Source organism: Thalassophryne amazonica, chromosome 10 (genome assembly GCF_902500255.1).
Source record: "Thalassophryne amazonica chromosome 10, fThaAma1.1, whole genome shotgun sequence".
NCBI lineage: Eukaryota > Metazoa > Chordata > Actinopteri > Batrachoidiformes > Batrachoididae > Thalassophryne > Thalassophryne amazonica.
The window spans coordinates 65,145,629-65,158,214 of NC_047112.1; the positions used below are offsets into that span (position 1 = coordinate 65,145,629).

The window sequence follows — 12,586 nt, forward strand, 5'->3', positions numbered from 1 at the left end:
CATCAATAGGAGGGACAGATGCCCTGTCATTAGGAGGGTGCTAACTAGAGCACAATAGGTGCTAATTAGAGCTATTGTTTAGTCACTAGCCCACAGCAGTCTGCCTCTCGGTAGGAGGGGTCTGGTTAGGTTTAAAACTCCAGCGTTTGTGGCTTCTGTTTATTCGTATCTACAAGAGTCAATACAGAAGTCAGACTACCAGAGCAAGAATTTTAGCTGAGGAAGTTCTGTAATTTGAAGCGAAACGTCCTTTCATCAAGCAACCCAGTCCAGTCGAAGATTCAGGCTTCTCTACTAAATTCTGGGTCTTTTAGTGAAGCTTAGGGCTAGTGGCCAGCGATCACCTTAGTATTTCCTTTTTTTCTTGTTGTGATTGTTGTAATGCTGACAAATTATACTGTATTTCTTGTCTTTCTGATGCCTGATTCTGTTTTTTCTCTGTCTAAGGTGCAGCTCCATCCAGAGATGGGTGTGGTAGTTGTGCTGGAGACCCTCCTGTTCTGTGCACCAACATTATTTCCTGTATATTTGTTTTGTGAATTGCTCTTTAAGTTGTGTCTGCAGCATGGCCCAAGCAGAGGATCACCCCTTTGAGTCTGGTCTGCTTGAGGTTTCTTCCTCAGAGGGAGTTTTTCCGTACCACTGCTGCTCTGGGGGTTAGTAAGGTTAGACTCAAGGCACTGTGTGAAGCGCCTTGAGACAACTCTGTTGTGATTTGGCTCTATATAAATGAAAATAAATTGAAATTGAAATTGAGAATAAAAAATAAAATCTTAAATTAAAAAGTCACCAGAATATAATAAAACCAAAATGAAATAATAAAATAGAATAAAAAGACTAAGATGCAACACATTCAAATGGCTGAGACCTGGGAGAGGCCTGTCTAAACAGGTATGTCTTGAGGCTTTTTTAAAAAAGCTTCCACAGTCTGTGGAGCCCTCAGATGGTCAGGGAGGGAGTTCCAAATATAGTGGCAGCTGAACAGAAGGTCCTGTCTCCCATGTTGTGAAGTTTGGTGTGAGGGGGACGGAAAAGATTAGTAATGTATGAACGGAGTGAACAGGAGAATGTGTGGGGAGTGAGGAGGTCTTTGAGGTAAGTGGGGGCATTACCATGGATGCATTGGTGGGTGCTGAGAGCAATCTTAAAATGGATTCTGTTATCAGAATGGAAGCTCCAGATAACTGCTAAATGTCCTGCCCTTATTGGACTGTGGCGATGTTGTGTATAGGTGTGCTTCATCCAGTTGTCTACCGTCCTTAACCCTGTTGTATCATTGTGCCTTGAGATTGTCTTTGTCTGTTGTTGTTGTTGTTGTCTATTGAGCCGAGTATTCCTTTAACTTTAACTAGTAATGACTTCATGACTTTCTTTGCTAATAAAATTTTAACTATTAGAGAAAAAATGACTCATAACCATCCCAAAGACGTATCATTATCTTTGGCTGCTTTCAGTGATGCTGGTATTTGGTTAGACTCTTTCTCTCCGATTGTTCTGTCTGAGTTATTTTCATTAGTTACTTCATCCAAACCATCAACATGTCTATCAGACCCCATTCCTACCAGGCTGCTCAAGGAAGCCCTACCATTATTTAATGCTTCGATCTTAAATATGATCAATCTATCTTTATTAGTTGGCCATGTACCACAGGCTTTTAAGGTGGCAGTAATTAAACCATTACTTAAAAAGCCATCACTTGACCCAGCTATCTTAGCTAATTATAGGCCAATCTCCAACCTTCCTTTTCTCTCAAAAATTCTTGAAAGGGTAGTTGTAAAACAGCTAACTGATCATCTGCAGAGGAATGGTCTATTTGAAGAGTTTCAGTCAGGTTTTAGAATTCATCATAGTACAGAAACAGCATTAGTGAAGGTTACAAATGATCTTCTTATGGCCTCGGACAGTGGACTCATCTCTGTGCTTGTTCTATTAGACCTCAGTGCTGCTTTTGATACTGTTGACCATAAAATTTTATTACAGAGATTAGAGCATGCCATAGGTATTAAAGGCACTGCGCTGCGGTGGTTTGAATCATATTTATCTAATAGATTACGATTTGTTCATGTAAATGGGGAATCTTCTTCACAGACTAAGGTTAATTATGGAGTTCCACAAGGTTCTGTGCTAGGACCAATTCTATTCACTTTATACATGCTTCCCTTAGGCAGTATTATTAGACGGCATTGCTTAAATTTTCATTGTTACGCAGATGATACCCAGCTTTATCTATCCATGAAGCCAGAGGACACACACCAATTAGCTAAACTGCAGGATTGTCTTACAGACATAAAGACATGGATGACCTCTAATTTCCTGCTTTTAAACTCAGATAAAACTGAAGTTATTGTACTTGGCCCCACAAATCTTAGAAACATGGTGTCTAACCAGATCCTTAGTCTGGATGGCATTACCCTGACCTCTAGTAATACTGTGAGAAATCTTGGAGTCATTTTTGATCAGGATATATCATTCAGTGCGCATATTAAACAAATATGTAGGACTGCTTTTTTGCATTTACGCAATATCTCTAAAATTAGAAAGGTCTTGTCTCAGAGTGATGCTGAAAAACTAATTCATGCATTTATTTCCTCTAGGCTGGACTATTGTAATTCATTATTATCAGGTTGTCCTAAAAGTTCCCTGAAAAGCCTTCAGTTAATTCAAAATGCTGCAGCTAGAGTACTAACGGGGACTAGAAGGAGAGAGCATATCTCACCCATATTGGCCTCTCTTCATTGGCTTCCTGTTAATTCTAGAATAGAATTTAAAATTCTTCTTCTTACTTATAAGGTTTTGAATAATCAGGTCCCATCTTATCTTAGGGACCTCATAGTACCATATCACCCCAATAGAGCACTTCGCTCTCAGACTGCAGGCTTACTTGTAGTTCCTAGGGTTTGTAAGAGTAGAATGGGAGGCAGAGCCTTCAGCTTTCAGGCTCCTCTCCTCTGGAACCAGCTCCCAACTCGGATCAGGGAGACAGACACCCTGTCTACTTTTAAGATTAGGCTTAAAACTTTCCTTTTTGCTAAAGCTTATAGTTAGGGCTGGATCAGGTGACCCTGAACCATCCCTTAGTTATGCTGCTATAGACTTAGACTGCTGGGGGGTTCCCATGATGCACTGAGTGTTTCTTTCTCTTTTTGCTCTGTATGCACCACTCTGCATTTAATCATTAGTGATTGATCTCTGCTCCCCTCCACAGCATGTCTTTTTCTTGATTCTCTCCCCTCAGCCCCAACCAGTCCCAGCAGAAGACTGCCCCTCCCTGAGCCTGGTTCTGCTGGAGGTTTCTTCCTGTTAAAAGGGAGTTTTTCCTTTCCACTGTTGCCAAGTGCTTGCTCACAAGGGGTCGTTTTGACCGTTGGGGTTTTTACGTAATTATTGTATGGCCTTGCCTTACAATATAAAGCGCCTTGGGGCAACTGTTTGTTGTGATTTGGCGCTATATAAATAAAATTGATTGATTGATTGATTGTTGCCGCGTTCACACCGGGCGCGACCAGATGACACAAATTCACTTCGGTCGCATGGCGATGGACACGCCACCATTGCCCGGTGTGTCGCTCTGCTTTCGCTGCGAAAATTCGCCCCAGTGCATCATCAAATAGGAGGAGCTTCCATTCCGCTCGCTGGCTCCGGTTGTCAGTCAAGTTAACATGACGGATCTTGATCACATGGAGCGAGTTGCTGTGGAAAGCTCCCAATTTGGGGAGTATCATCATTTGCTGCAGGAACTGCGTCTGGATGACGGCCGCTTTCAGCGGTCCTTCTGCCTCTGCAGGACCCAGTTTGAGGACCTCCTGTCCCGTTTACACGTGCACATGTGAACAATTAAAAAAAAAACTCAGCTGCTTGCTGTGGGGCTACTCCTCGCTCTTCCCCAGAAAACTCTGTCATAATTGTGTTTAGAAACCAGTCACCATTTGCTTTATTATACATCTGTGTAGTTAATTAATAAAATAATCTTCACGGACGATTCGCTTGCGTGCGCACATGAGGAAGGAAGAAAAAAAAACCCTCCACTCCCCCTGCTGTGGGGCTGCAGCTCACTCCAAAAACTGTCATAATTTTGAAATAAAGGACAAAAGAGACATAAGTCTTGTTCACAGGCTGGCTACCAGAGACAGGACATGTTCACATCCTCAGTCAAACTCCAGACATCTCCACGTCACTACATATCCAGTCCCTGATTGGTCATCATGGCGCGACAAGACGAAAAAGTTCAGATTTTTCAACTTGGGAGGAGAGCAACGCTACGTGACGCGACGCAGTATCGTGCCACAAACACGCCAATCGCTCAAAATCACTTCACTCGCGTCGCTTCATTCACGTCCATCGCGTCACGCTGCGTGGCTTGATGCCAAAACGCGTCCTTCCATAGGTATTACATGGCAACCTGTCGCTGCTGTCGCTCGTGTCGTGCCCGGTGTGAACGCGGCATCAGAGGCGATATACACATTGGATGATTCTGGTTTACTAAACTCTTATTGGTCTGGTTCCGACCTACTTATTCAGTTTACTTCAGAGATCTGAAAGTCGTTATGCTTTGTGCTTGAATGACGTCATGTTTTCATGTACCTCGTGTCTGCACTGAAGCGGGAAAGAATGCCTTTAGTTTTTCAGCTCCCTCTGATTGGAACGTTCTCCAATCGGAACTGAAACTGCCCAGACTGACCTCCTTGACCACCTTCTGGTCTATTTTACAAGATCACGAATGGGATTGTTTTGCGCATTGCCTATGTCTCTAAATCTAAATATGGCTGAAATGATTAATCGAGTAACTCAAATAATTTGATTACAAAAAACATTTGAGGCAAATTCTTTGTCTCGAGGGTTTGCACTGTAGTACATACGCCAGGCCTATATGTGGTGCTGTAACGTTCCCACAATGAATGGAGAATAAGACCATAGATGTAAGAGCTAATCAATGTAGCAACCAATGGTACAAGTTTACAAAGCCACACGCTGAGTAAAATAAAACCTTTGAAGGGAAAGGACCCATGCGGATGGTCTGAAACAGATTTATTGCACATTAAAAGTGAAGCAGTGTGTTTGTATTTTTTTAAAAACATGATTTGGTCTACTGGCTGCTCTCCACCTCCGCTGATGAAGTGAAAGGACGTGCACTTTAAGTGAATTCTGTTTAACTATTTAAAAAAATATTGCCTTTATTACATCCGCCAAGGACGTAATCAATCAATCAATTTTTTTTTTATATAGCGCCAAATCACAACAAACAGTTGCCCCAAGGCGCTTTATATTGTAAGGCAAGGCCATACAATAATTATGTAAAACCCCAACGGTCAAAACGACCCCCTGTGAGCAAGCACTTGGCTACAGTGGGAAGGAAAAACTCCCTTTTAACAGGAAGAAACCTCCAGCAGAACCAGGCTCAGGGAGGGGCAGTCTTCTGCTGGGACTGGTTGGGGCTGAGGGAGAGAACCAGGAAAAAGACATGCTGTGGAGGGGAGCAGAGATCGATCACTAATGATTAAATGCAGAGTGGTGCATACAGAGCAAAAAGAGAAAGAAACAGTGCATCATGGGAACCCCCCAGCAGTCTACGTCTATAGTAATAAAATCACCTGCGTTTATTTGTCTGTCTGTCTGTCTGTCTGTCCAGACTTTGGATCAAGATTTCACTTTATACACTTTTTAAGGATTATGCCAAAAATACTTCATGGTTTCTCACCAAATTTTCACCACGGATACATATTAGGCCAGGGAAGACTCCATTAAATTTTGGAGGTGATCCAGATCTGAATTTGGATTGTGGATCAAGATTTCACTTTAGGTATGCTTTGAAGGATTATGTCAAAACTACTTCAAGGATTTTGACAAAATTTTCAACACAGATACATATTTGGCCATGGAAGACTCCATTCAAATTTGGAGGTGATCTGGATCTGGATCCAGATTCTGGATCAAGTTTCACTTTATATACGCTTTAAAGGATTACATCAAAACTACTTCATGGATTCGCACCATATTTCAACACAGATAGATATTAGGGCAGGGAAGACTCCACTGAATTTTGGAGGTGATCCAGATCTGGATTCTGGATCAAGATTCACATTATAAAGGCTTATAAAGGAGTCAACCAATCAGTGTGAGTGGAGGCTCAGTTTACCTGTAATCCCTTTGGGCACTGCTGTGTGCTAATGATCAAAACGTCAGAATTAGTGCATTACTTTAAAATTAAAAGATATGTGATTATTGTAGTTATTATATCCAGATTAATTTGATTTATAAATCAAAATCATAAGTCAAACCTGCTTTCCTTTTCAAGACGTCTGCCTCATGGCTGGACCACTCTATGCTGTGAAGGAAAATTACTTTTGTTCTTTTTTTTTGTGGCAGCCTGGCAGCCATGCCCCTTCTGCTGGGGTAAAGTTGAGCTCAGCTCCTCTCAGCTGCCTCACTGCTGCAAAATACGTAGCAGACAGGAGGCAACATGGTTTATAAATGTTTTTTACTAACTACGTAAAAAAAGTTAGCAGTCTAAAAGTTATCGGAACTAAATTTGTCGGAAGCTAATTGGTCCGCTGATGGTTTTTGAAGTTACCTGAAAAGCTAATCTGCTAACAAAAAAGTTAGCTTCGCTAATTAGCGGTAGGCTGATTCTCACAACTGTGCCCACCACTGCTAATAAGTAATGTAACTAATAATGTAACTAGTAATCTAATTTAGCTACTCTTAAGATTGAGAACTCAGCAAAGTAACTTTGCTGAGTACTCAACCTTAAAAATAAGTTAGATTACTAGTTACTTTATTAGTTACATTCTGCAGCTGCTAATGAAGTAACTGGATAAAGTAACTGTAAAATGTAACTTTTTAAAGTAATTAATAAAGTAACTTTTTCAAAATTACTGAGGCAACACTACCGGCAGGAGTAGAGGAACAACCAGACATGCTTCTCACATCATAATATAATGTACATCAGATAAATACTGGATAAATACTTGGGGGAAGCGAGGCAGTAACATTTTGTAGAAGCTCTGTACGTAAAGACACAAGGTCAGTTTTTGTTCTTGTGGTTCCAACTCAACTAGCAGTAATCTCTACCAGCAGTATTCTGAAACAATCGAAGACTCACTCTTACTGGCGTTTCCAGGCCAAAAATAAGACATTACGGTTATCAGTTTCTGATTTTCTGACTCAGACTTGGACACATTTGGCTGAATCTTTCCTGTATTCTGCAAGTGGGGAAAAAAAAGCATTTGAGGTCATGTTTGTAAAGTCAGAGGACAATGCAGGATCAAATATCACCAAGACATTTTTATCTTCATCATTATGATGAATGACACGTGCATGTTATGATCCTGCTGATCATCCTAGTGGAGACCTGCAGTCTCAGTCTGCACTGAATTTCGACATAGGAAAGAATTGTGACGTTCTGGGTGGCTGAGCTTGAACTGTACCTCCAAAAATCATGTTTCTACTGCACAGCCACGTGTTCGCCCTCCTCACTTCTTATCACGCCAGGATCTATGCCTAATCTGGAAAGTCCAGCGTTACAGACTTAAATTGCCAGAGTGTCTGAGTCTTCTCATCCAGAACTCACAGCTGTGTATTTCTTAAAGTTGCATTTGACTCCTCGTGGTCATCTGTCTCCAGTTGTCTGCCACATTTCTTCCTTCAAAAAACAAAATAAACTAAAACCCCAAACACTCCTGTACCCATCCTGTGGGGCTCACAGATCCTTCAGAGGCCTGGTGCTGCACGGGTATAGACTTTTTGAGTTTTTTTTTATCAAGAGGAGAGGTGCTTCTGGTAAAGACCTGTAAAAATGCACACAAAGACCAAATAAGACAAAAATAGTTGGAAGCTGGACTTGGAACACAAAGGCCATAACAGTCGTACACTTGCAATAATTTTTCAGGGCATTATGGCCAGAGTGAGAGGTAATGAATGAGGTGAAATTCCTATGCTGCACTCAAGTATAGAAATGGAATGGTCCACTTTAGGGGTGTAAGAAATCATTCCACAAGGTTTTTCTAAGCATGAATATGGAAAAAGTGTTGTTATATTGCTGCCTTATTCCACCAGTGCCTCTGACAGTCGTACCGGAAACATCTTACCAACTTCTCCTTTTTCTGTTGGATTCACCACAGCAGATTCATCATGGATCTGCATGTTGATTTTTGGCACAAGTTTTAGGCCAGATGCCCTTCCTCATGCAACTCCATATTACATGGAGAATGGGCAGGGGTGATACTGAACGGAGAACCTTCTGCACTGGAATTAAGCACACCAACCGCTTGTCCACCACAAAGCATCTGAAACGTCTGAATATACTACCACCAATTTGTTTTTTTTTCAGTGAAAAACCTCTTGTGGAAATCCTTCTGTCCTTATCTTTAAATGTATCCGTTCCATGTGGAAGAGGAGCAGTCGAAATGGAAGAAGATGCAGCTCTTTGAGGCTGTCATGAGGATCAGGCTGCAGGTGGATTGACAAACATTAGGCTCTTGAGTAGAGACACTGCAGGATGGTCCTCTGGCCTCAACAGGCGAGTCTTCAGCAAAGATGAAGACATTTTTGGATGCAGCTATGGATAAGCTTGTCCACCTTCAGCATGCATACATCCCTGTAAGTGTGTATCTCCTTCATTTATGTACCACCCAGACTGCAGAGAGCAGCAGGAGACCAGAACACATAGGATACAACTCATCGAAATAAATTACCCTAATCGTACCGCTGATAGTGTTATCCACAGGAAGCTTCCTTTCTTCTGAGAAGCTATAAAAGTTGGACCCTAAGTGTGATGGTCTTAACTAGTAGTTATTTTCTCCTTCTGGCATTTCTCACCCTCATAGTTTATAGTGAGTAATGACAGATCACCTCTAGCTCAGTCTTGTAGTAATTACTATAAATGAGAAGGCGTTAGACCTTGTGAGGCTTTGAGGTAGGTCTAGAATCTAAAGTAAAAGGGTACCTGCCACATAAAGATCTTGAGTCTGTAATCCATGCTTTAATTAACACACGACTGGATTACTGTAACTCACTGTATTTTGGCCTGGACCACTCACTCTTGCACCGCCTGCAGCTGGTACAAAATGCGGATGCCCGTCTCCTCATTGACAAATGCAAGCGTGACCACATATCTCCTGTACTAGCCTCACTGCACTGGATCCCCGTCGCTTTTAGAATAGATTCTAAAATTTGATTATTTGTTTTTAAAGCTCTCAATGGCCTAGCTCCACAGTACTTGACTGAGCTCCTCCGTGTCTGCGCCCCTGCCAGAGCATTGAGATCTGCAAATCAACTGCTACTGGTCACCCCAAAAATTAGGCTAAAAGCTAAAAGTGAGAGAGCCTTAGTGGCAGCGGCTCCTAGACTGGAACAAGCTGCCCTGGCACATCCACTCTGCGGGATCTATTGAGGTTTTTAAATCTTCCCTAAAGATACACCTCTTCCCACTGGTTTTTAATCAAGTTTAAGTGAGCTTCTGGCAAAATTTTAATTAATTTCATTCTATTTTATTTTATTCTATTTTATAGCACTGTGTTATGTGTTTTAGTATTATATTTATTTATTGTTATCGCTGCATTTTATTGATTATCTTGTTTTTAATGTGTACAGCACTTTGGTCAACCCAGGTTGTTTTAAATGTGCTCTATAAATAAAGTTTGAGTTGAGTTGAAGTATTTAGTGTACCAGTGTGTGTATTTTGTTTGTAAGTATGGATTGTGTCGGATTTGGCTATTTTTCTGGCCAATAGCTGAAGAAAATCAATGCACTTTGAGCAGTGTTATTAAACAATTTTGTGACTGTTTCATGTGTTCCATGCATACATTTTCAACTTCATACAGTTTTATCCAATGAAATATTTTTACAGATGAAAGTGTATTTTTTATCCAGCAACAGCATATATTTGTTCCAAATTGTCTGACTTAAATGACATATAGTTGCCTACATTTAAAAAATTTTACATATTAATGGCACATCAGAACCAACCTGCTCTGTGTATGCATGATCCATCAGATTTCTGGAGCTAAGCAGAGTTGGTCCTGGTACTTGGATGGGAAACCTCTCCTATCCAAGTATTAATCGCTGTATTAATTCACTCTGGCAACCCTGACCAAAAACAGGGGCAAGTGATAGACAAACAACAACATATTAATAACAAATAAATGGCAGCTTCTGAAGACAAGTAGTGTGCATCTTTTGAAGGTGTTTTGTAGTTCTTTCCCCTCATACATTTAGATATTTGTAGGATGACAGCTTTATAAGTTTTTTTAGTGAAAGATAGTTTCCCTCCAAAATTATTCCGCTGATTTGCAAAATAATATATTTTGATAAAAATGTTTGGACACTGAATCGTGGGAGGAAATTAGGGAACTTAAGTGCCTGTTATCATTACTTTTCATTATGTTTTTGTTGACATACCATTTAAAAAATGCTTTGGGATTTGCCTTCTTACAATTTTCTCACAATGTCATTCGAAAGAAAGCATAATATGCACTATGCATGGAACTTCCCATGTCAGAAATATGGCTTCACAAGTTCTATTTGAAGGCAGCATTTGTAATGGCACTGCTGTTTATTCAAGCTGGACCTATCAGTGGTTACCAACTGCTTTTTCCCAGAGTTCTTCCAGTCTGCATCAAAGAACTCTGGGTATTTAGCCTGTGTGGGAAGGGGCAGCGTCTCTACCAGCCAAGGCCAAAGGTTGGCTGAAAATGAGTTTTGCAGGTGACCTTTTCCCATTAGTTAGCCAACTTTGACCATTTGGAGATTTTTCTTTGGACAGTAAAATGCTACCAGGTTTGACACAGATGGGGAGAGTCAAGAAGAATACAGTTGGACAGTATCCATGGCAACATCTCTTTGACTTCATGTAGGAATGGGCTCGTAAATTTGTGTGTGTGTGTGTGGGGGGGGGGGGGGGGGGGGGGGTGTCAGCGATCAGCCAAAGTCTGTCATTTTTTTTTTTTTTTGCCATCTGGGATGCTCCATCAGTAAGAATGAGCAACTCCCAAATCCTCTACTGTTTTTCATTATGGTTTATTACATAAAGATGATTTCTCTCTTTATTAAGTCATACTCTGGATTTGGTTTCTTATTTATTTCTTTCATAGCTGCCTTCCTATCCAGTCTAGACCAGTATGAGATTGCCTTTCCAGTACGTGTAGCACCTCATGATGACACACTGGACACGGAAACGTCTCATCACCATCAACGAAGGAGACGCGGCGCCCAGGACAAGCCTCCAGATACTGTATTATGGCTTTTGACACAGTTCTCCCTGAGTTTTAGTTTTGAGATTTTATATGCATGTAAGTTATTTTTGAAAAATGCTTACCATTATGAATCCAGACCATTTATAAACTCTCTCTGTCTGCTGCTTAGCTCTTCTACCAGCTGCCTACATCACATACCAACTTCCTGCTGAACCTTACGCTGCAAGGAGGTCTGTTGGCTCGACAGTTCCGGGTGGAGTACTGGAGGCGAGGTCAGCTAGCCTGGAGCCACTCATATTCTCCCCAGTGTCACTATATAGGACACCTCCAAGACCAACCACATTCCAGTAAAGTGGCTCTCAGCAACTGTAATGGCCTGGTAAGAGTCAAACATTTAAGCTAATGCACTATGTGAGATCTGTGCAGCACAGAAAATGCTAGCTTCCATCCTAAGACCATGACCTTGACCTTTAGATTTTAAGTCAGGTGTAATTTATGCCTAAACCAAACTGTATGTTATTAGCCTTGCTGCAAAACAAGAAGAAGGTATTGTAGCAGCGTGACGGTTTGTCTGTCACCTGTGATATCTTCAGTATGCAGAGAGCAGGATCAATCAAACTCAGTGAGCAAACTGAGTGAACTGTCCTCTGACAACATTGGTCATGCCAAAGCATTAGGTCTAAGATCGAGGTCAATATTGAAGACCATATCTCAGCAACTACCTAAATAAGATATTGAAATGAAGTTTTCTGCATTGATTTCTGCTATTCTGGCTCTAATAAACATCATATGATGACATCATTTGAAGTCAAAATATTAGAAGGTGGTTGCAAGGTACTGCATCATTATCTGTATGCCTTGTTTATTTGAAGTACCAGATGTCTGAACTTTTCAGAAGTTAAATTCCAGCATTCACAACATATCTCAAAGATCTCAAAGAAAGGCTTATTCCACAACAGGTATTTCATTTGTTGTTATAGTTTGTTGTCCTCATTGATACATTGATATAAGTGATTAAAGGATTATTAAGTGAGCGCAAGGTTAGTAATTAATTCATTATATATCTACTACTTATATATAAACATGTGAACTTACAATATTGCCCGAATATGAAAGCTGCTGACGGCTCGTAGTCTGACCTGTTCAGTTCACCTCCATGAAGAACTTGCTAACAGACGGTCCTGTCGTTAGCTGGTAAGCTTACAGTCTGTGTGTTTTTCTGATGTACTTTAGATATTTATGGCGTATGTTCATGTCCGACTTGGCTTTTCTAATTGTTTTTTTAGCTTTCTGGTTCATAACGAATGTGATATGTGTTCCGGACCAATTGTCATGGCAATCGGTCTGATATGGGAAAATATCAGACAAGAATTCAGCCAATCAGACTGTGACAATTT

General features: G+C 40.9%; 1 protein-coding gene across 1 annotated transcript in view; it reads left to right on the forward strand.

Moving 5' to 3' along the window:
• Nucleotides 1-12,586, forward strand: part of adamts10 (ADAM metallopeptidase with thrombospondin type 1 motif, 10) — a 193,316-nt gene that overhangs the window by 27,274 nt on the left and 153,456 nt on the right. Inside the window, 2 exon segments of the mRNA XM_034180151.1 lie at nt 11,088-11,227; nt 11,359-11,568. Of these exon segments, the coding sequence (XP_034036042.1) occupies nt 11,088-11,227; nt 11,359-11,568 (350 nt within the window).